Source organism: Eutrema salsugineum, unplaced genomic scaffold (genome assembly GCF_000478725.1).
Source record: "Eutrema salsugineum unplaced genomic scaffold, Eutsalg1_0 scaffold_7, whole genome shotgun sequence".
Taxonomy (NCBI): Eukaryota; Viridiplantae; Streptophyta; class Magnoliopsida; order Brassicales; family Brassicaceae; genus Eutrema; species Eutrema salsugineum.
Window position 1 is genome coordinate 5,966,072 of NW_006256486.1, and position 24,063 is coordinate 5,990,134.

At 35.9% G+C, this 24,063-nt stretch overlaps 1 protein-coding gene and 1 non-coding gene across 2 annotated transcripts; both read right to left on the bottom strand.

Moving 5' to 3' along the window:
• Positions 1-3,072: 3,072 nt before the first annotated feature.
• Positions 3,073-16,572, bottom strand: LOC18010510 (YDG domain-containing protein At5g47160). The gene is made up of 2 exons (XM_006393391.2): positions 15,309-16,572; positions 3,073-3,299 (listed from the first exon to the last, which is right to left on the bottom strand). Exons 1-2 carry the CDS (start codon positions 16,570-16,572, stop codon positions 3,073-3,075), a joined length of 1,491 nt encoding a protein of 496 aa, XP_006393453.2.
• A 5,626-nt stretch (positions 16,573-22,198) lies between these two features.
• Positions 22,199-22,305, bottom strand: LOC112083260. Its single transcript, XR_002897549.1, has one exon. It is a non-coding gene; the product is annotated as a small nucleolar RNA R71 (small nucleolar RNA).
• Between the last annotated feature and the right edge of the window lie 1,758 nt (positions 22,306-24,063).

The window sequence follows — 24,063 nt, forward strand, 5'->3', positions numbered from 1 at the left end:
TATCCACAACCCGTTGCTCCAGGCACAGTTGGACAGGTTGCGGGCAATTGGAGTGGTCGGCGCATCTTCTTCATTCTCTAGGAGGCAACCACCGGAGCAGACGGACAAGGAGATGTTCCAGTCTCTCGGGGTTGATCCTCCTAGAGCTGGGGATCAGGCGCCGGAAATCTCCAACCGAAGAGCCGGCAAGGAACATGTCCAAGACGGGAATCCGGAGCAGCACGATGCGAGGATAGACGACATTAGTGTAGATTTAGTTCTTTGATAGGTTTTTTTTTGTAAATAATATAATTTTATTATTTTGAATTTTAATTAAAATTTCAATATTAATTTTTTTTCAATTAAATTTTTAATTCGTATTAAATTTTTTTAAAAAAAAAATTTTCATTTTAACAAATCAACGTATAATCGGCATAATATATTTATTATTTATTTAATAAGTCGTCGTAAATTCGTCGTAAAACAATACAACCCATTTCAAAGATATATATATATATATTCGTTCGTATATTATACGACGAAGATACATCAGTTTTTACGACGGTTTTACGTCGAAAAGAATGAAAAAAAATACGACTGAATTACAACGATATTTTCATCGTATATTCATCGTATATTATACGACGAACCTACGTCGGTTATTTACGAAGATTTTACGACGTTTACGCTGAAAGCCAAAACAAGGCAAATCGATGTAAAGTCGTCGTAATTGTTATGATGCCTTTACGACGTCTTTCTTACGACGATTTTACGACAATTTTAAACCGTCCTAGATTTTATGATGATTTTATGATGAAATATCTTTTACGACAATGCATTTACAACGGTTTAGAAACCGTCGCAAGTTCGTCGTAATAGCGGTTTTACAACGAACTTACGACGGTTTCGGCAGTTGTAAAAAGGTGTTTTTTTGTAGTGTATGAATTATTTGATTAAATTTATATACCCAAAAATATTAAATATATTATGGAATTTCAGGTATCACGGGTATAATTTTATAGTTCTAAAAAGGATTTTGAGTAAATATTATTGGTATATTTTCTTTATTTTTTTCAGTTGTAAGATATATTTTTGGATTTTGGATATATTTTTGACATTTCAAGTATAATTTAAGCATTTTGGGTATTTGGTTAAAATAAATACCAGTCTTGAGGATACTATTTGGGATCCGGTATTCAATCCGGAATCCGCTGCAATTCGATCCAAAACAAGATATCCAAGTAGTTCGGATACACATCCAGATAGTAAAATAATGTATCTGATGGAGCCGAATACAGATTCAGATAATAGTAAAATAATGTATCCGGGATCCGGTATCTGATAACACCATATTTATACATATTTTCACCATGGATTTCAAATACTTAAAGATTTTAATCAGTTTTAGGAAATTTTATTATGATTTCTATGTATTTGTGGTTTCAAGGCTTTTTTCAGGAAACTTAAGAAAAATGATGGCAAAATGGAAGAAATCCACATTTTTAGCTCAGAGTCAGACCGTCAGAATTTCAGCCTCAAATGAAGACTTTCTCACCGTCTGATCCAGCTCAAATTTGGAGAAAATCAAGAGGAGAGAACCAGCTTTCCATAACATTTTATATAACAAAGATCCAACGGTGCAATCAAAAGATACATGGAGAACAAGTTGACCCAGTTTACTGGTCCCGGGAGACTCTCACCCGCGGCAAAAGCATGTTTTAACTGCCCTGGAAAACTCTCACCCCCGGTGGACCTTAGGACAAGCCACAAGGCCCAACATCAAAGCCCACTTCGCCATTCCTCTTCAGAGAAACCCTAAATGAGACCTAGAAAACCTTAAGACCTATAAATACATTGTTTAGCAGTCCTAAACGGGTGTGTGCTCTTGTAATGAGATTTTGAGCCACCAAATCTGTTTTTCTAGGGTTAGGCAATGGAGATGGGGATTCTTCCCCAAATCCATTGTTCTTTGTCCTTTATATTCTACTAACTTTTCTGTTTCATTCTTTTTGCATTTTTCTATGTCTTGTATCATTTCTTGCATCATGTAGATCTGTCCTAGAGAGTCAAGTTGTTTTAAGAGTCATAGATGAGCATATATATTGATTAGGATTTCTAAGTTTCTAGACCATATTCTGGATCTCATCTCTTCTAAGTTATTCATAATGCATGAGAGTAGATTCATGACCTATTATTTGAGCCTAGGATCAATCAGAGCCACGAAAGTGTTGTATCAGATCATCCATACCTAGCTTCAGAAGAACATAGCCGCTATAGGAGTCGAAAGATACCTATAGAGAATATGTGAGCAGACGAATTCAATGTCTAATGCATGATCTTATTTCTGGCATGAGAGCGAGAGTTAATTGTCAGATCTAAGTGATTAGTTGATTAGGATGACGAGAGTTGGTTAATCATACATATGTCTATTCTAGTTCCATGCAGATTCCCAGAAACATATGAAGATAAATCGCCTGGAAGCTAATTGGAAATGCCACCATACATCGATTAGAGTAAACCGGAGAATTCTAAATCGCCACCTATGAGTTTTAGATCTATAGTTTGAGTCGATATGCTTGAGATATTCTTTTAACAATTCATCCTGCATTGCATTTTATTTCTTGTGAATATTAGATTTGGTTTAGTTTAGGATTCTTAACCAAAAACCCCAAAACTTTTATTGGTTTATGACTTTCCTTACTTCCCAGTTTGTTGTTTCTTGCAGATTAGACATCTTTCCTGTGGATCGACACCCTAAGTTCTACAATGTACATCTGTGCACTTTCAGATTTTAGTGTTTTATAAATTTAAAACTTTCTTTATGGACCAATGGGCTTGTATGAAAAACAACCCTAGGCCTGTAGCACATCAAAGTTTTTGGCGCCGTTGCCGGTGAGGTTCTTAGTCGCTGGAGGTCTAAACCTAGGAGGTTGAAGCCGCAGAAGACTATATATATGTCAAGTTTCTTCCAAAACATCATAGGAAGTAACCTAAACTCATAAACACCCTAACTTTTTATTTTTCTGCTTATTATTTCTTCTGTTTGCCCTAGTTTCAGAAATCTTTGAAGCATGGATCATCCAAGAAGAAACCCTACCCCTGAGCGAAGGTTTTGCAACCTGTGTGAAGCTCCCTGTGCATGTGAATCACCTTCCAGGCGTGATTCCAATCATCTAGTTTGGCCAGATCATCCGAACCACAACCATGGAGACTCGCGACCTCCACACCATCGAGATGAGCCTTATTCGCCTCACTTGGCGAACCGTCGACCATCTCATCCTCTTCCTCATCAGATTCAGCACCAGGAAACTGAAGCTGATCTATTTAGGCTCCAACTAGATGGATTAGACACTACACTGAATGATTTTCTTGATCTACAAGTCATTGCTGAATCTAACATTTGTTTGAAACTGGAATCGATGTCCTCTGATTTTAACAGGAAGCTCGAGTCTCTCTCTAATCGTTTGGAGACTCTGGAGGAACAAAAGCTCAAGGATAATGTAATTATATAGCAGAGACTTAAAGATGTTTAAGAAGGAGAGGCAAAGAGTGCAATTGCTCTCCATCGTGCACTTAAGGAACGAAGAGGCTGCAATGTCTTGATCAAAGACTTGGAGGGAGATTTCAAAGACAGCAAGTGGTACTCTGGTGGAGACAAGATAGAGATGAGTGAAGAGATGGAAAAGATCACAAACAAGACAGAAGAGCTTGATGCTACTTTAGACAAAGTTGTCTATGCTTTAGATAAAGTAGAAGATAAAGTTGAAAAACTTTCTAAAGATCATAAGGAGTATGATCTGAACTCTGGAATCAATGACTTGGATACCCAAGACGTGCCTGGCAACCACTGGAAGCAAAAAAACAAAAATGGAGAAGAAGAGATTGAAGAAGCAAGCATGGAGAGCCGGAGGAAGCTGACCGCGGCTGCGAGCACTTCACCCGCGGCCAGAGTCACTTCCACCACAGTGGAGCATGATTTCTAAGATTAGGAGAACTTCTAACCTCTTTCTGAAGCTTGTTCATCAGAAATCCGACCACTTGTGACGAGACCTAGGTTGTTTGATCAAGCTGTCTTCTCAATCAGTGCACAAGCATCAAAAGAAAAGGAGGAATCCAACACTTATGCATCTTGCAACATGGTTTACACTTGTGACAATGAGCTTCAAGAGCAATTCTCAGAAGATGAAGAGTATGGTTTGTTTATTGAAGATCCAAACCCAAGGGACAATTCATCTGATGACAACTCAGAACCAATAACCAAGAGCATATCCAGAGAGAGACTGATTGAATTCAACAATTTTGTGAAGTCCATTCCTCTCTACCATGGGTTCGATGACATCTGGAAGCAAGGCTGCCTTCAAGTTTTCTTCAGATACAACAAGGAGACTAAGGAGAACATCTACACTTATTTCAGAAGAGCCAGGTATCTATATTTTCCTAGATCATCACCTGATGCAACTGTTTACAGGATCCATCTCAAAGATCCCCAAGAAGCTAGTGACTACACAACCAATATCAGCAAAGAAGCACTTGAAGAGTTCAATCAAGTAGTTCAGAGCCTGCCAGAAACAATTTCATTTGCCAAAGCATGTAGAGATTACATGATCGGCCACTTCTTTTGTGACAGCAAAGAGTCTATCCAAGAGATGAAAGACTTGTTCACACACGCCCAATAAGGTAGACCAGTTCGAATTCTGCACAAAGTTCAAGACAAAGGTCAATTTCTTATCTCTTGTGACATTAGAGGTGAAAGATTCCTCAATATTCTTTGTGATTCTTGAGCTTGCATAAACATGATGCCCAAAGCTACTGCTTTGAGACTTGGCATTGAGCACAATTCAAGTACCAGGAAAAAGATTAGCTTAGCAGATGACTCAAGTGCAACACCAAGAGGGATAGCCCGAGACATTCCTCTAAGGATTTGAGATTGCATAACACATGTTGATTTATACATAGTGAAGACCAAAGATGACTCATATCCAGTTATCCTTGGATGACCTTTCTTAGCAACTGCTGGAGCCATCATGGATTGGCCCAACATGAGAGTTTCTTTTGCCAATATTGACAAGGACATCTTCTATGAAGCTACACCACTAAAGAGCAAAGGAGGAGAGCATAAAGCCCATGCATTTGAACCAGAAGAACTCTGGAGTGATGAAGAACTTGCAAGACAGACCATGAGGATTTCGAAAGGACTTGTCTTAGGAAAAGATCTTATTTGAACTAAGCCTTTTCTTTGCAAAGTCTAGCTAAGGACTATAAACCAAAGCGTTTGATAGGAGGCAACCTATCTAGGTATGTACTTATTTGTTTCTGTTAAATTTTCTTTTTTATTAAAGTTTTGTGTTTTCTTATTTTAGATAGGCCTTAGTATACCATAAAAAAAAAAGAAGAAAGAAGAAAGAGCTGACCGCGGCCAAAGGAGGTTCAGCCGCGGCCACAAAGCTTTGAACCGCGACCAGCACATGTCCTACCAAGGCCAGGACGTCTTGATCTGCGGCCAGCACCATTCGGCCACCCTTGGCCACTTCCACCTCTACCTTGATTCAAATCAATCCAAGTTTGATCAAGAACCACCTCACAATCTATCACCAACACCAGGTAAGTTTTCTTTTCCTTAATCTATTTAAATTCTTCACATACTCTATTTCTCATCATTGCCTAATTTATTTCACACTGGGGGCGCAGTGTGATTTAAGTCTGGGGGAGGATTTTATCCCTTTCTAACCACCTTTTCTTGCATGAGCTTTTGCATTCTGCATTTTTCTTTAAATTTTTTTCAATTTTTTTTTAGGTTTTTCTTAAAACTTTTCACAAGTCTTTTGAGTTTGAAAAAGTGTTTTCAAAATTCAAATAAAATTTGAGGGAATAATGACAAAATCAATGATGATAACCAACATTTTTGTTTTTACACCAATCATTCATAAAAAGCTCTTTCAAGGTTTAGTATTCCCTCCGTTTTTTATTAATTGTCGTTTTAGAGAAATTTTGTTTGTTTTAAATTAGTTGTCGTTTTCAGTTTTCAATGCAACATTTATTAGGATTTTATTTTTTAAGATTATTTTTACTATGCAATTTGTTTTATTATTGGTTGAATTGTGTTTAAATAGATAATTAATAATGTTTTTATATTGAAAAACTAATACAATTAATATTTTCTTAATCTGTGTGCATAACCTTAAAACGACAACTAAAAATAAATCCGGAGGGAGTACTAGACTAGGCGGTAGCTAGAGTACTTACACTACGAAATCCCACCAGAGGACTTCTATTCATGAAGATCTTTTCTGACAGGAAATACTAGCTCATTTTACTTGGACTTAATCTTGACATCTAATTTTCTCATCAATGGTTTTAAAAGGCATCATGATATACATCTAGGACATCTTTACACTATTGTTACCACTCTTTGTTGTCCTAGATGGCCAGTTCATCTTTAGCTGGTACCACACCCTTAACCCAGACCCTCATGTTCTAACCTCCTGCATTCTTTTAAATCTAATTTGACAGATATGTGAAAAAATGTCGGTGAGCGAGGAACAACATAGTTTTCAGTCACTCAAGAGAAAGACTGAAAGAGACCAGAAGGGAGCGTGCCAGAAATCTTATGATGCCTCAGAAAAGCTCATTCTTATAGGTAAATTTCATGCGCCCTAAGACTCTAAGTCAAAAGGCGGTTTCTTCTTTTCGAAAAAAAACAAAAAAAGGGAAAAAGAAAGAAAGGAAAGGAAACAAAGAGCCTAAAGAGTCTTAGAAGCCGAAATCATTTGAGCCAAGGCAATAGGTATTCACCTAAGGAATTATGGATTCACAACCTGGACAAAAATCCAAGTCTGGAAGAGTTATAAGGAAAACCTGAAGAAAGGAGATCAGAAATCTTAAATCAAGGAGAATGTGACTGAAAACTGTGGAGGCATTTACAGTTCCATCCTCTCTTACTGTTTTGCATAATGTCCTGTCTCTCCAGAAAAAGGTAATCCTAAACACATCAAGCCTTACCATTAAAAAGCCTTTTGATACCTGACCTTGAATGCCTTTTTTAATATCCTTTTGATGAGAATCACTGAAACCTTTAATGAATGTTAAGAGCTAGTTGACTGGAAGTTAGTTCTAAGTGTGTGGATTTTCGCATGACGGATTAACGGACAAGTTATGTTTGTATTTTGGTGAGAATTTTCTAGACTTGATCTGATTGATCCATTGCCCATATTAAGTTCTAGAAGTATGGTTGCTGATATTTTTGAATTCCCTCTCATTTTTGTTGAATGATATTTTTCTAGATTTGATCTTGTTTTGTTTGAGGACAAACAAAGTCTTAAGTCTGGGGGAGTTGATAACACCGTATTTGTACCCATTTTCACCATTGATTTCAAATACTTTTTCAAAGGTTTTAATCAGTTTTAGGAACTTTTATTATGATTTCTATGTATTTGTGGTTTTAAGGCTCTTTTCAGGAAACTTAGGAAAAATGATGGCAAAATGGAAGAAATCCACATTTTTAGCTCAGAGTCAGACCGTCAGAAGTTACGCCTCAAATGAAGACTTTTTTCACACTCCGATCCAGCTCAAATTTGGAGACAATCAAGAGGAGACAACCAGGTTTCCATATCACTTTACATCACAAAGATCCAACGGTCCAATCAAAAGATACATAAAGAACAATTTGACACAGTTTACCGGTCCCGGAAGACTCTCACCTGCGGCAAAAACATGTTTTACCTGTCCTGGTAGACTCTCACCCCCGGTGGACCTTAGGACGAGCCACAAGGCCCAACATCAAAGCCCACTTTGCCATTCCTCTTCAGAGAAGCCCTAAATGAGACCTGGAAGACCTTAGGACCTATAAATACATTGTTTAGCAGTCCTAAACGAGTGTGTGCTCCTGTAATGAGATTTTGAGCCACCAAACTCTGTTTTTCTAGGGTTAGGCGATGGAGATGGGGATTCTTTCCCAGATCCATTGTTCTTTCTCCTTTCTATTCTACTAACTTTTCTGTTTTATTCTTTTTGCATTTTTCTATGTTTTTTATTATTCCTTGCATCATGTAGATCTGTCCCATAGAGTCAAGTTGTTTTAACAGTCATCGATGAGCATATATATTGATTAGGATTTCTAAGTTTCTAGACCATATTCTGGATCTCATCTCTTCTAAGTTATTCATAATGCATGAGTGTAGATTCATGACCTATTCTCTGAGCCTAGGATCGATCAGAGCCACAAGAGTGTTGTATCAGATCATCCATACCTAGCTTCAGAATAGCATAGTTGCTATAGGAGTCGATAGCTACCTATAGAAAGATGTGAGCAGACGAATTCAATGTGTAATGCATGATCTTATTTCTGGCATGAGAGCGAGAGTTAATTGTCAGATCTAAGTGATTAGTTGATTAAGATGACGAGAGTTGGTTAATCATACATATGTCTATTCTAGTTGCATGCAGATTCCCAGAAACATATGAAGATAAATCGCCCGGAAGCTAATTGGAAATGCCACCATACATCGATTAGAGTAAACCGGAGAAGTCTAAATCACCACCTATGAGTTTAGATCTATAGTTTGAGTCGATATGCTTGAGATGTTTTTTTAACAATTCATCCTGCATTGCATTTTATTTCCTGTGAATATTAGATTAGGTTTAGTTTAGGATTCTTAACCAAAAAACCCCAAAACGTTTATTGGTTTATGACTTTGCTTACTTCCCAGTTTGTTGTTTCTTGCAGATTAGACATCTTCCCTGTGGATTGACACCCTAAGTTCTACAATGTACATCTGTGCACTTTCAGATTTTAGTGTTTTATAAATTTAAAACTTTCTTTATGGACCATTGGGCTTGTATGAAAAACAACCCTAGACCCGTACCCATCAGTATTCGATTCGTAATCCGCTCTGATTCGATCCAAAAATGGATATCCAAGTGGTTTGGATACACATCCGGATAATGAAATAATGTATTCGATGGATTCGGATAAATAAAAATTTTAAAAACGGATATTGGATATCCGTTTGTGAAATTAAATATCTAATATAGGCCATGTTGGATAATAAATAAGCTCATGATTAATTGTTAAAATTAATAATGTTTTGAAAAAAAAACATAGCCCATCACTATCACTTCATCTCTCCTTCCGATAAGCTTATCGACGAGATGGCTATAACCGAATCTAGCTCCACTAGTCACTATAATCCTCAATCTTTGCCATCCGATACTGACGGGCACCCGACCGGTTTTACCTTCGCCAAAATTAAAAGAAATCTGGAAGGCGAAAAATTGTCCACGACATTTGTGGAAACAAATCAGGTGATGAGAGAGTTAGATTCGGCAACACCTAAACGGGAGAGAGAAGGCTGGAGGATGAAGAAAGTGGATCCGATCAAGAGAGAGCTTTATTGCCATTAAAATAAGATCTCAGAATTGCCAGGAGAAGGTTTGGATCTGGACATTCAACCGTTTGAAAAGAAGAAGAAGAAGAAGAAGAAAAAGAAGATAATGAGAAAATAAGAGCGATGAATTCGTGATTTTTTTCATTTTTAGTTAAATATGCCGGATTGGATTTGGATATCCGTGAATATTTAAGTTTTTTAATGGATATTAGAACCTAGACAGCCAGAACCGAACTGCATATCCGAATGCCCATGGCTAATAAAGAACCCATAAATATACATTAGTTTGATGAAAAACAATTTTGATAAAAAATTGTTGCATAATCTAACATTAGACCATCTCCGACCACTGTTCATCTAAGCACTAAATTTAGTGTTGTGAATAGTGTCAATTTTGGTGTTTGGGTAAATAGTATTTTTTTTCATCTCCAACCACAACACCAAATCTCACACTAAAAAAATATTATTTTATTAATTATATTATTAAATTTAATATTTTAATTTTTAATAGTTTTGATAAATAGTAATTGTTTTTATAATAAAAACCTATAAATTATATATAAAATAGTTACAATTGATAAAATGAAAATAGCAGAAAATAAAAAACATTATACTAATTCTCAGAATTAGCATATCCAGATCACAAAAATATCATTAATACATTTCGATGTTCAATATGAACTTCCCAATCTTTAATTTGCCTATGCCAAACATAATTATTTTGTGTATTCATGTTAATTATAATTAAATTATCATATTAATTACACGGAAAAATTTCATAAGAGATAGTTATAAAATTTAATCAATTGGTAAATAATATAATATTTATATTATAATAAAAAGGTCATAGTAAAATATTATTATTTAAGAGTTTTGTGAATAGTGTCACATCAGACGTTGCACTATTTACAAAACTCTACAAAAAAATTTGGCGTTGGAAATGGAGTCCCATTAGAGATGTGAGAACTGCATAATTGAAGATATGAAGTCCAATTGGAGTTGCTCTCAGAATAGCATAAAAGAGATTGTATTAAATATGGTAAGTAATTTTATCTAACATAAGATCATATGAATAAACAAAAACAAATAAAGAGAGGAAAAAATTTACCTGAAATTGGCAAGAAATAAGAAGAATCCGATTGATGAGAAAAAACGGTAGAGAGATAAGAAAAAAGGCGGCGTAGAAATTTTGAAAGAAAGAAAACCTAATGGTAAACCTTGAATCAAGTAATGGGCCTAAAATTTAGAATTTATATCCATTGGTTGGTTTTTGTTTAACTTTCTTTTGGTGTAGCAACTAAATGAACAAATTGCAATCTTATATATGCTACCTTATTGGTCATACTCTTTCTTTTATTTTCTTCAGTTTATAAATCTTCTGTAATTAACGGATGTGAAAAAGATGAGTGAGTGCATATGCAATTCGTTGTCATCAATGGTGGTCCTTCGACAAAGGTGTCTTTGCTGTAGTTTAGCGGTAACTGTAATCCTTCATCATTGTCTTTCGTTAAAAAAATTATTTGCATTTGTCAGGTGGTGGCTTTTCCTTTCAATCTTCATCGTTCATAACGTGTAAAGTCGCCTTCAGATATATCATTGGTCTAACCGAAAAGTAATTTCCTACAAATATTGTTCACTAGTTTTTTGTCCATCCTAACTTCTATAGTTAATTTTGGGGGTAGTTTTCTGTGGTCATCCTGATCATATGGTGTACAAATCATAACGGATTTATTGTGGAAACGATGACTCCAATGGTAACCACTATGGAACCAATACACTGAGGATGGCTTCACTACCAAAAGATGTGATACGTTGATAAAAAATGGAAGAAAATCAAAGTCTAAATATTTGAAAATAACTCTGATATGGAAGAGTTGATATCAGGGTTTAGACGTTTTGTTGAAAATCAAAATCTATTGTTGGAAGCATCGGGTTTTGACGTTTTGTTATATGGTGTGGTTTAGCCAAGAGTTGCTACCTGTGCTCATAATTCACATCAGATTAAGATTGAATGAAGTAGATAACATATTCGATCGATTAAGACAGAAAGCATCGTCATAATCACTTATTTTGTTATATTTTTTTCACTATATGTTGCATATATCTGTTTATGTAATAAATTATTTTCCAAAAATTCTGTATGACTTTGTAATCCTTATTTGAAAAAAGCAGTGAAATTTTTTGTCGTAAAAAAATATGCATTTACTATACTATGTATATAAAGGTATGTAAATAAATTTGCAAGTAAATGTAATTGCAACATTATACATGCATTAACTATATTATGTAAATAAAGGTATATAAATAAATTAGCAAGTAAATGAACATATAACAATTTTAAATATGTACTGACTGTACTATATTAATAAAGGTATGTAAATAAATTAGCAAGTAAATGAAAAAATTGCAATCTTATATATGCATTGACTAGACTATGTTGATTATGGTATGTAAATAATGGTTTTGTTAAAATTATTATTTTATATTTTACCAAGTTGTGTTATATTTTAAACCAGAAAATTATATTAATTATCAAGTAGTAATTTATATATATTTTACGTTAGTACGTTAATATAAATTATAAATTTATACAACTAGGATTAAGTCAGTGATTTGCGCAGATTTTAATTTATGTTTGTGTTTTAATATGTTTTAATAAGTTTTAATATGTCTTTTTTTCTTCTTTCTTTTTCTTGATTTTTTTTCCTTCTTCATCTTTATATGCTCATAGTTTGTTATCTTCAGCTTCTGTTCTTTTTTCTTATTTTTAACGTCTTTGTCTTCGTATTTTTCAAATTCATCTTTGACATCTTGAGGGTACACATCAGCACTCCTTGCTAAATTGGCTGCGGTCATTTTCTTCGCGTGTGGGATATGTATAATTGAAAACAAATTGAACCTTTCCTTACTCTTTAAATATTCTTTCAAGTGTAAAGTAAAAGCTGGGCGTTCGTCGGGTGTTGACACCATCTTTACCAACTCCGAAAAGTCTGTTGCGAAAGCCACCTCCGTCTAATGGTTTTCTATCATACATAGCACTTCACATATAAGGGCTTCCGGCTCGGCAGGTAAATAGGAAAGATTTTCTCGTACTTTCCTCGCTCCCAATACTTTTTCTTCGATACCTTCTTTGACATAATACAATCCCAATCCTGACGACCGATCTGTTTCTTTACAAGATCCATCAATATAACACCACCAGCCGTCATATGGTGATAATACCGAGTACCTTATAGGGTTCTGACTATTTTGTAAGTTTAACTCAGGCTCCGATTTTTATGTCTCATCCCATATTTCAGCCACGGTTTCTGCAACATTTAGTATAATTTGTTGATCTCTGTCCTCATTCGAGAATATTTTTTCATTCCTTACTTTCCAAATATACCATACAATCCAAAGGAATTCTGAATTTTAAGTCTCCTTGGGAATTCTTCAAAAAAAGTAATCAAAATTTGAAAAGACCGATGACATCGAGAAGATCCCTGGGGGTGTTGGTATCCGAGATAGTGTCTAGTTTTGCAGGGCTGGTGGACATTCAAAGAAGACATGGTTTATTGTTTCTTCCTCCGCTCCATATTTTGCACACTGAATATCACATTGAATCCCCCAGACTCGTAACCTAGCCGATACTGATTAACACCCATATATTGCTTGCCAGATAAAATGTCTTAATTTCGGTGAGCATTTCAACTTCCACGTATACACTTGCAATGCTTTAATATCTGGACCACGGAAAGTTTCTATATCACTTTCTGCAGAATGTTGTTCTAGCTGATACCCTGACCAAACCGTATATTTTCCAGATTTGGTAAAGTGCCATCCAAATGAGTCGGGTCTAAATGTGCTACTGATAGGTATTCCCCGAATTATTTTTACATCAGCTGGGTCAATAATTGCAATTATGAACCCCATATTCCATGAATTTGTTGTTGGGTTAACTAGGTGATTAACAATAAGATTTGGATAATAATTAAAACCCTTACAAGTGGCTGATCTCGGCCGAGAGGATGATATCCATAGATCATTCTATACTGAGATAGAACAACCCAAACCAACTCTTTTAATTAGTTCTTTTTTAACCAGAGATCTAGTCGAGGTAATGCTCCTCTAACCATATGACGGGGAGTAAGAGCGTATGGATTCCAAAGGATGAGCATCCCGGTAATATCTTCCTTTGAACACCCTCGTAAATAATGAATTTGGGTGATTGATCAGCCTCCAAAATTGTTTCGCTAATAATGCTGTATTAAAATCTTCCATATTCCGGAAACCAATACCGCTGTCAGCCTTACCTCTACACATTTTCGCCCATGCTATCCAGTCCATACCTTTTTGTTGGCCAACTCCACCAGTACCGTGCCGCTGCACTGGTTAGTTTTACGGTTATTGATTTGGGTAATTGAAAGAATGACATCACATATTTAGGCATCGTGGATGCCACTGATTTAAGTAAGACCTCTTTTCCACCCTTCAACAGTAACCTCAATGTCCAACTGTTAATCCAATCATATTGTTTGTCTTCTACAAATTTAAATATCTTGTTTGTTGCTCTTCCCAAACTCTCTGGGATTCCAAGATAAGATTCCATCCCTCCGTTTCTAGATAGTCCTAAAAGTTGTTTCAATTGGCCTTGTACTTCCTCTAGGACTGTGTGACCGAATTGTAAAGAGGATTTGTCGAAATTTATTTGTTTCCCTAATACATTCTCATACTGATTTAATATATGTAAACTTTTCTCACTTCTTATTTTTTTTTGCAGAAAAATAAACTATCATCCGCAAACAATAAATGTGAAACCACAAGACTTGCTTTCGCAATTTTTAGTCTTGTCAATAAATGATCTTGTTCTGCTTTTCGTATATTGGCAATTAAAACCTCCCTACATAATATAAATAAATATGGTGATAGAGGATCTCTCTGACGAAGCCCTCTCCCTAGATGTGTCAGGTCCCATAGCTTTTTCCGGGTACATCATAAATAAAGCCTTATGGACCTCCTCCTCCATAGCCATTGCCATGAGCATTTCATTATTGTTTCCTGTAATCAATGGACTTATTTCTCTCATTGCTTCCTCAAATTCCGATGGAGGAGTTGACTTAAATAATCCTCGAAGTATTTAACTACCACATGTTCCACCTCTTTTTTGGATGTGATCCATGTCCTTACCGCATTATGTAAACCAATTATCCGATTCTTTGCTCTTTGTTTAACTTGTGCATGAAAAAAACTTTGTATTTTTATCTCTCACCGTAGCCCATTGAGTGCAGCTTTTTTGCTCCAGAATAACTCTTCATCTCGATATGCTTCGACTTCTACTTCTTCTTTTTCTTCTTTTTTCTGTTTTTCTTCGTCTTCTTCTTTTGATATTGTTTTGTTCTCATCTGCGTATTTTTTTTATATTTAAGTTTTTCTTCTTCCTCACATTTTTTAATTCTTTTTCACTTTTTTTGACATTTTTTTAATTATCATAGTTTTCTCTGACTTTATTTATTTTCATTTTAATAATATATCATTTTTAATAATATATATTTTTATCCAGTTAGTATTACAATTTTTTAATTATTAATATCTAACTGCCACTTATCTTTTTATTTATACTAAAATTTGTTTTATTTTATTTAATTTGTATTAAATATACTAATCATAAATATAAATATGTATGTATTAAATATATATTTTAATGTTAAAATTTATGGATTTGCTGATGTGTACACTCTATATGAAGAAAAAAACTCTCTCATTATATTATAGATTTTTATTATCTGTAACATCCATTAGTCCATTATTTTAGATATGAATCAAAACAAGTACAGAAATTCATAAACATACTGGAGATCCTGAATCTACTAACATACAATAGAAAATCTCAAATCAATGTTTTTTTTTTGTTTTTATGATTATCACACCATCAGCATTTGTAAACACAATTTAAGTCAGTACCCTAACCTGATGATACTCTTTTCATTTCACACCGATGTTTCAAGTGGACATGAGGTTGACCAGAAATCCTACAAAGTTTAAACTTAAACACAATATTACCTTTAACTTCTCTCTCTTTCCAATAATCATTAACCCAATACAACCCATCATAGACATACACCTTCTTTCCACTCTGTTTCAATCTCTTCTCTCCACGTATCAGTCTCACTGGAGTCTTTTCCTTCATGCTATTAGCTAGAGCCTCGTTGCCATTAACCAGCTGCTGATCTTTAACTACTTCATGATCCTTGGTCATCATGTAACCTCCTTCTCCGGTGTAAATGATCACATCAGACACGAATCTGTCATTGTAACCATTATCTTCCGATGATACAATGCTCGTAGCTAGTTTCAAGTTTCCTCTGCACATGTAATCAATCCCTCCCATGAGGTCGAAATGGAGACCGATCAAGCTGAGTACTGATTTGTATTCAAACTCATCACCAACTTCGATTCCAGGGACTGGTCCAATCATCTTTTGACTGTTCACTTGCTCCCCTTCTTTTATGAGAATAGCCCTTGTCTTTAAATCTATCTGACTCCTTGCAATCTTTGGTTCTCCACTCCGCTCTGCCTTCTCCCGATCCAGCTCATTAAACACAAGTTGATATCTATGCAACACCTCGAGAACTTTCTCTCGTGGGCTAAGAACTTTGTTAATCCTGTTTTGTTGCATGGCTTGGTTGAGTCCAGTGAGTTTGTTTGGCTGTCTGTCTTGAGTTTGTTTATGAGTCTTTGCTCTGAATGCATCTCCATTACTCAGAATCTTCTTCTTCTTATTTTTCTTCAGAGAGTTTTTCTGTTTCTGCAAAGGCTTTCTCTGATTGCTACGAGAAGTATATGAAACTTGTCCTCTTGTCCTCTGAGAATCAATTAGCTCAATACTTTCCTCCATACTTAAAAGTTTAACCTTACTTCCACGACAAGAAGAAAACTTCCTCTTTGCTGAAACAAAACTTCTGCTCCCGACACTGCCATTACTTACTACACTGAATCCTGCTTTCTTCATATCAACCGATTCAACTTCCTTATGATGGTTATTCTGATAAGCAACACCAACAACTTCAGAAACATTCAAATTTTCTCTTTTCTCAATTGTGACCGCAACAGCTTCACTACCGACCCCACATCTCTGATTCTTAACAGAATATTGAGTACCACAACCATGTGGAAAGTCTCTTATCACCGAGACCTTTTGTTTTTTGTTAAGAGGACACTCCAGTTGAATCATTTTCCTGCATACATAACAAAATTTAACTTATTAGTAACCATTAAGCATCATACATTTCAATGAGACATTATCGCAAAATCCAAGCAAAAAACAGAACAAGGGAATGCGTGAGTCTTTGAAAATTGAAAAAATTACTTTCAGACGAACAGATATGCGAAAAATGTATGAAGAACAAATGAGCAATTGTAGAGGGTCAAAAACATTGAGAACGGTAATAAAATGCAACAACAAAAGCAAAACAATTACTGACCCAGAGAAAATCTTAACGATGATCTTCTTCTTCTTCGTATACCTCTTGTTTCTAGTTACTGAACAATTAGAAAGTCCGTTTGTTTCATTGTTAGTTTTATTTTATGATTTTATTAACTGCTTTATCGTGGAGCCACTAAGTACACTAATGGTAATGGATTTTCGGTTATAAAAATTTATAATTAAGCGAATTATTAGCAAATCATTACATAGGTTTAACTGTAATTATTATGTAAAGCGTTACTGCGTTATTATAATTGCGTTGTGGTGATGTAAATTACGTGTAGGGCCTGCTTGGTAAAGATTTTTATGGCTTTAATTTATTTTAAAAATCTTTAAAGTCTTAAATTATCCAAACAAACTTTTAATGTTTAAAGTCTTAAATTAACTCCTAACATTTTTCAAAGCCCAACTTCCATCTTTTGTTCATGAGAAAGTTTTTTTTTTCTCTAAAAGCCAGAAAATTGTGGGTCTGTTTGGTAAAAACTGTTATTTTTAGCTTTTATTGGCTTTTATTTTAAAATATTTTACTGTTAAAATTTAACTTTTACTTTTAAAAACATGATATACAAACAGAAAAAAAAATTTAAAAATAAAAATGAAGAAATAGATCTCAAAAAAAGAAGAAAAAAATAAGATTTAATTAACTAAAATTAGTAATTACTTATATATATAAATATCTATAAATTCTTTTGAATGATTCAGGGGAGAAAGAAATAAAAAAGGAAATAAAATGTATTTATTTTCCTAAATTTTTGGTTAAAAGCTCCTCCAACGTAGCTTTTAAAAATCATGACAAAAAACAAAAAATTTTACTTTTAAGATTTTAAAACTAATAAAATAGAAAGAGTGTGTTTGGCTAAAAATAGGCTTTAAAAACTGTAAAAGACTTAAAAGCCTCTACAGTCTAACGCCAAGCAACCCTTGTAGCTTTTTTTTTGTTTTTATAAAATTACAGTGTATTTTTAAAAGCCAAAATTTTTTAGAGTTTTTATTCTAACGTAACAGCAACAAATCACAATTCCAATCAAGAAACCCCTACATATTTTTTTGTTTCTTCCTTCTCATTTACTTTGTCACTAAAAGTACTAAGAACAAACTCAGAAGGCTGACTTAAAAACAAAAACAAAAACAAAAACTTACAAATCTTTAAAATTTCATGTTTTTTATTGACATCTCTATCCCAGCTTTCCTAAAGAAACCTAAAACTTGAGCATGTTAGGTTGACAAACTAAATCGTTTAAGTCAATTTGCCCAGTTTAGTTCCCTAGTAAAGGGCACATAATCGTCAGGAAAATGCCTAGGTCACAACGAGCAATATAAAAAATTTCTGACCATCCTAACATGAACATAATAAAAGAAAAAGGAAGGGTGAGTAATGAAAATTACTCAGTTATGAGCCTTATAGAGACTCACTGCTCACTTTCTGACATGATGTGAATTACTATCATGAAAGTCTAATCATAAAACAAGATCAATGGGATCGATACAGTATATTCCCATTGATCTCCTATTTATTTCTCAAACCCATTGCTCCGTTCTATTTGGTCCAGAAAGAGCCCTTAGCTCCATCACTCATCAAAGTATTACACCTGATACCGCCTTTCCAAAAAAATAACTAATTGGCCTGCTAACACCTATGTGTCAAACAGGCTTTCTAGAGATTCGCTATAATCTCATGGGTTTACGAATTGATGGTCTCGAAAGTGCTACACATTAGCCCTAGCAAACAATATCCATACCACAAAGGTCCCATCGCCATGTGACTGACTCCTAAGAGTTCTGAATCTTGTAAGCAATGTTGGTTTACATACTATATATTATTAGACACTCTAGGTTCAAGAGTCACCAGCACGACTTATAACAAGTTGTACCAATAGGTTGATAAACAAGTTCATAATTAATTCACCAGGTTTTAGAATCCATAATTCTTAAGCCAACAAGCACTATAACAATAATTTAACCCTAGAACAGATCTAGAAGATATTAAGAGAGTGATATGTAGATATTATAGTCAAACTGGCAATCAGCACAGAATACTAAGCGAATCATATAGCTTGCTTAGAGAAGATACTATTTAAAAATAAAAGACTAGCAAGTGAAAACGAATTCTGAGAGAATGTGAGGGGCAATGAGTCCTCACCTTGGCTAATGAGGAGGCAGCAGTAGAGGAGGAGAATAAGGAGGAGAAGGGTATTCTTCTTTGGGCTGCTTCTCAACAGCTGTTGGATACTCTGAATCCAACAGAGGAACACCGAGAGCATCTGCGGTCATCTGGTTCAGCACTTGGGAAGATGGGAACCTCTGGGAAAGAGCAGTAGAGATCACAGAGGTGATGAGAGGCACGTCTTCTTTGATACCGATGAGATTTTGTAGCCTAGAATTCATTATTCAAAACCGGAACTTTTCTTTTCTTTGGATTTTTTTTGCAAGAAATGATTTGTGTTTTTTTTTTCTTATGCATAGGCTTAACTTACATGATTGCTTGAAGGTTAGGAAGTTATACATTTTTGGTTTGACTAGTTGAATGATTTCACATTGATATAGAGTTCTGAATTCGGAATGTTTCATTTTATATGCTTAATTTCATAAATAAAGGTAATTTTAGTTAGGTTTCTCTATGTTCCGTAGGTAGAAAAATTTTATACCATATAAAAAGATATAGAGTTACAGTTCAAGTCGGGTCTTGTTGGATTTTATAAATTAAACATAAGATTGGGTAACACTAAGAACACTGGTAAATACCAATTGGCCAGATAGATAATTAGTTATCTGTTATGTTCATAACAGTATCAGTACGGTTATGCAGAAAACTTAACTGTCCCTGCCCGTTTTGGTTTTGACGTAACTGTACCTGATCGACTATGACCAAACAGATAACTAATTTTCTATCTATCGAATATTTTTTAGTTAGGTTTCTCTATGTTTCGTACGTAGAGAAATTTTATACCATATAAAAAGAGATATAGTTTCAGTTCAAGTCGGGTCTTGTTGGATTTTATAAATTAAACATAAGATTGGGTAACACTAAGAATACTGGTAATACCAATCAGCCAAATAGATAATTAATTATCTGTTATGGTCATAACCGTATCAGTACGATTTTGCATAAAACATAACTGTGCCAGCCCGCTTTTGGTTTGACATAACTGTACCTGGACGACTATGACCAAAACAGATAACTAATTTTCAATCTATCGAATATTTTTTAGTTAGGTTTCTCTATGTTCCGTACGTAGAGAAATTTTATACCATATAAAAAGAGATAGAGTTTCAGTTCAAGTCGGGTCTTGTTGGATTTTATAAATTAAACATAAGATTGGGTAACACTAAGAATACTGGTAATACCAATCAGCCAAATAGATACTTAGTTATGTTTATAACAGTATCAGTACGGGTATGCAGAATATCTAAACTGTACTGTCCCTTTTTGGTTTTGACGTAACTGTACTTGATCGACTATGACCAAAACAGATAACTAATTTTCTATCTATCGAATATTTTTTAGTTAGATTTCTCTATGTTCCGTAGGTAGAGAAATTTTATGCCATATAAAAAGAGAAATGTTCAATTCGGGTCTTGTTAAATTTTATAAATTAAACATAAGATTGGGTAACACTAAGAATACTAGTAATACCAATCGGCCAAATAGATAATTAGTTATCTGTTATGGTCATAACCGTATCAGTACAATTGTGCAGAAAATTTAATTGTACCTGCCCGTTTTGGTTTTGACGTAACTGTACTTGGTTGACTATGACCAAAACAGATAACTAATTTTCAATCTATCGAATATTTATTAGTTAGGTTTCTCTATGTTCCGTAGGTAGAGAAATTTTATACCATATAACAAGAGAAATGTTCAAGTCGAGTCTTGTTGGATTTTATAAATTAAACATAAGATTGGGTAACACTAAGAATACTGGTAATACCAATCGGCCAAATAAATAATTAGTTATCTGTTATGGTCATAACTGTATCAGTACGATTTTGCAGAAAAGTTAACTGTACCTGATCGACTATGACCAAACAGATAACTAATTTTCTATCTATCGAATATTTTTTAGTTAGGTTTCTCTATGTTCCGTACGTAGAGAAATTTTATACCATATAAAAAGAGATATAGTTTCAGTTCAAGTCGGGTCTTGTTGGATTTTATAAATTAAACATAAGATTGGGTAACACTAAGAATACTGGTAATACCAATCGGCCAAATAGATAATTAATTATCTGTTATGGTCATTGATATATCATGGTTTTTATGGTTTTTGACCATGGTATAGGTCTTATTTATAAAGTCTTTCTAGTTTTTTTCGAGTCTTTTGGAGTCTTTTCAGGTCATAGGTACGTTTGGAGCTTAACTGGAGACTTTGGAGCACTTTGGAGCTTAATCAGGATCAAATTCGTCAAGTATGGATTTTGTGCTTTAGTGACGCTCGACTCCATGGAGAGTGACGCTCGACACTTGTCAGAGAAATAAGGAAAAGGCGATTTTGTTTCCTATTTGAAGAAGGAGTTGGGCCTAAACGTTTCCAAGGAAGCCCAAGACGTGTTTCGAGCGACACCACTTGTGGTGAGCGACACCTTTCTTTTTATAACCTAATTTACTTATTTCGTTTTCTCTCTTTGTTTTTGGTGTTTCAGGTTTATGCATATTCGTGGAACCAGAAGCAACAAGGACATCCCGCTAGTGAATTTGAGCAACGAGGAGCTAGCTGAGTTAGAGCGAACGAACAGGAAAGCAAAGGATCCGGCAATGATGGAAAACGCCAATGGACTTGTTCGTGATGATGCTGGAATCTGGAGAGACCGAGAGGGTCATGTGTGCAATGCGAGAGGCCAAAGGCTTGATGGAGATGGTAACATCATTCCACCAGCGCCTTTACCAGTCGATGTTGTTGACCAGAATCCACCACTTGCACCGCGTGGGAATGCTGTGATCGTTCCAAATCAGAGGAACGCTCCAGAGGATCGGAATATGAGGGAACCTGCACCTACAGCTGGTCGTGGACGAACACTTGGAGACTACAACAGGCCTGAGCAGTTCTATGCAAATCGTTCTGCAATTCGCGCCCATGCGTTTCAAAGAAACGATTTTGAGCTGAAACCTGTGTACTACACTCTTGTGGGTCAGCATCCTTTCCATGGCCACTCTCATGAGCACCCTATGGATCACATCAAGAGATTTGAGGACTTGGTCACCAGCATCAAATACAATGGAGTGTCCAATGATTTCCTCCTCTGTAAGCTGTTTCCTTACTCCCTTGCTGGAGAAGCAGCTAACTGGTTGAAGCAGTTGGAGCCAGGATCACTCACTACTTGGGAAGAGACCAGAAATGCTTTCCTGCACAACTTCTTCGATGATGCTAGATCTGAGGAGTTGAGGACGAAAATTTCAACTTTCTCTCAGGAACCAACTGAAGCGTTCAAAGCTTCTTGGGTGCGATTCAAATCGTACCAACGAGACTGCCCTCATCATGGCTTCAGCGATGTGCAGTTGCTGGGTATCTTCTTCAGAGGTATCGACTGGAGGTATCAGATGGCACTTGATGCAGCAAGCAATGGCAACTTCAACACCAGATACCCAGAAGAAGCTGTTGAACTCATCAAAAATTTGGCATCCAGCAATAGCACCAAGAATGCAGATCTTGAGCGAAAGAAGCAAGCTGGGAACATGGATAGATCGCAGATCGCTGAGGTGAAAGCTAAACTTGACTCTGTGCACAGCCTTTTAGTGGGTAAGAAGTCTGTCATATTCGCACAGGAGGTGGAGAGTTTCGAACCTGAGGATGCAGCTGAGGAAGAGGATGTCAACTTTGTCAGTGGATCAGGATTTCAGGGTCAGAGGTTTGGTAATCAGCAAGGTAACAGAAGCTACAGTGGAAATTACAGTGGAAACAATCAGAGGAGTACCTTCAACAGTAATCAGAACTTCTCTGGTTATACGCCTAAGCCTCAGTACCAGAAGCCATTTTCCAACAACAGTTTCTCCAGAAATTACAGCACTCCTTCATCTCAACCTCAAAATCCTGACAATGAGATGAAGTCTATGCTGGAACAAATTCTGGAAGGTCAGCAGAAGCTCACCGTGGACTTTAATGGGAAGATGGATGCTCTCTACCTTGATCTGAATGGAAAAATCGAAGCTCTAAACACCCGTGTCAAGCAGCTCGATACCCAGGTTGCTCAAAAACTGCAGGTTCTGTAAAAAGGCAAGAAGGTTTTCTTCCTGGGAAGACTGACACCAATCCAAGGCATCACTGCAGTGCTATCACGTTGAGGAGTGGTAAACATCTGAGTTCTGAGCCCAAGAAGACGCCTCCTGCACCTGAAGTCGTGGATTTAGAAGATTCTGAAGCAATTCATGAGATTGCAGAGCCGGTGACGAGCGACACCACCACTAGTGTCGCGTGTCACCAATTGCAGAGCGAAGCTGTTGATGCTCCGAATCCGAAATCTGCAGAGGAGAAGGCCTACAAACCTAAAGTTCCTTACCCAAGGAGCCCTAGGAAGTCCAAGCAAGAGCTTGATGATGCACGATGCAAAGCTTTGATGAAAAAGCTTGTGATTGAGATTTCCTTGGTTGATGCTGTAAAGATCACTCCTGTTATCAGACGTTATGTGAAGCGAATGGTGACTAATAATCTCAGCCATGAACACGGAGTGATGATGATTTCTGAGCAAGTCAGTGCAGTGATTCAGAACCGAATCCCAAAGAAGCTGTCTGATCCAGGAAGCTTTGTCTTGGATTGCTCTATCTTCACAGAGAGATTCAAGAGATCGCTGTGTGATCTGGGTTCAAGTGTTAACCTCATGCCTTATTCGGTAGCTGTCAATCTCGGCATGACTGATTTCAAGCCAACAAGGATCTCCCTCATCCTAGCTGATCGTTCGACAAGGATACCTGAAGGGGTGCTAGAGGATGTTCCAATCAAGGTTGGAGACTGCATGATACCGACTGACTTTGTGGTTCTGGAGTATGGAGAGGAGCCTAAGGATCCTCTTATCCTTGGGAGACCTTTTCTAGCTACAGCAGGTGCTATCATCGATGTCAGGAAAGGCAGAATCGCTCTGAATGTTGGAGATCTGGTGATGAACTTTGACATGGACAAGCTGATGAAGAAACCCACCATCGATGGTCAGACCTTCTATGTCGACACTCTCACAGAGTTCGCTGAGGAGATTTTCCATGAGATGCTGCCTACAGACCCACTTGAGAGGGCTCTGACCACGTCTGCATCT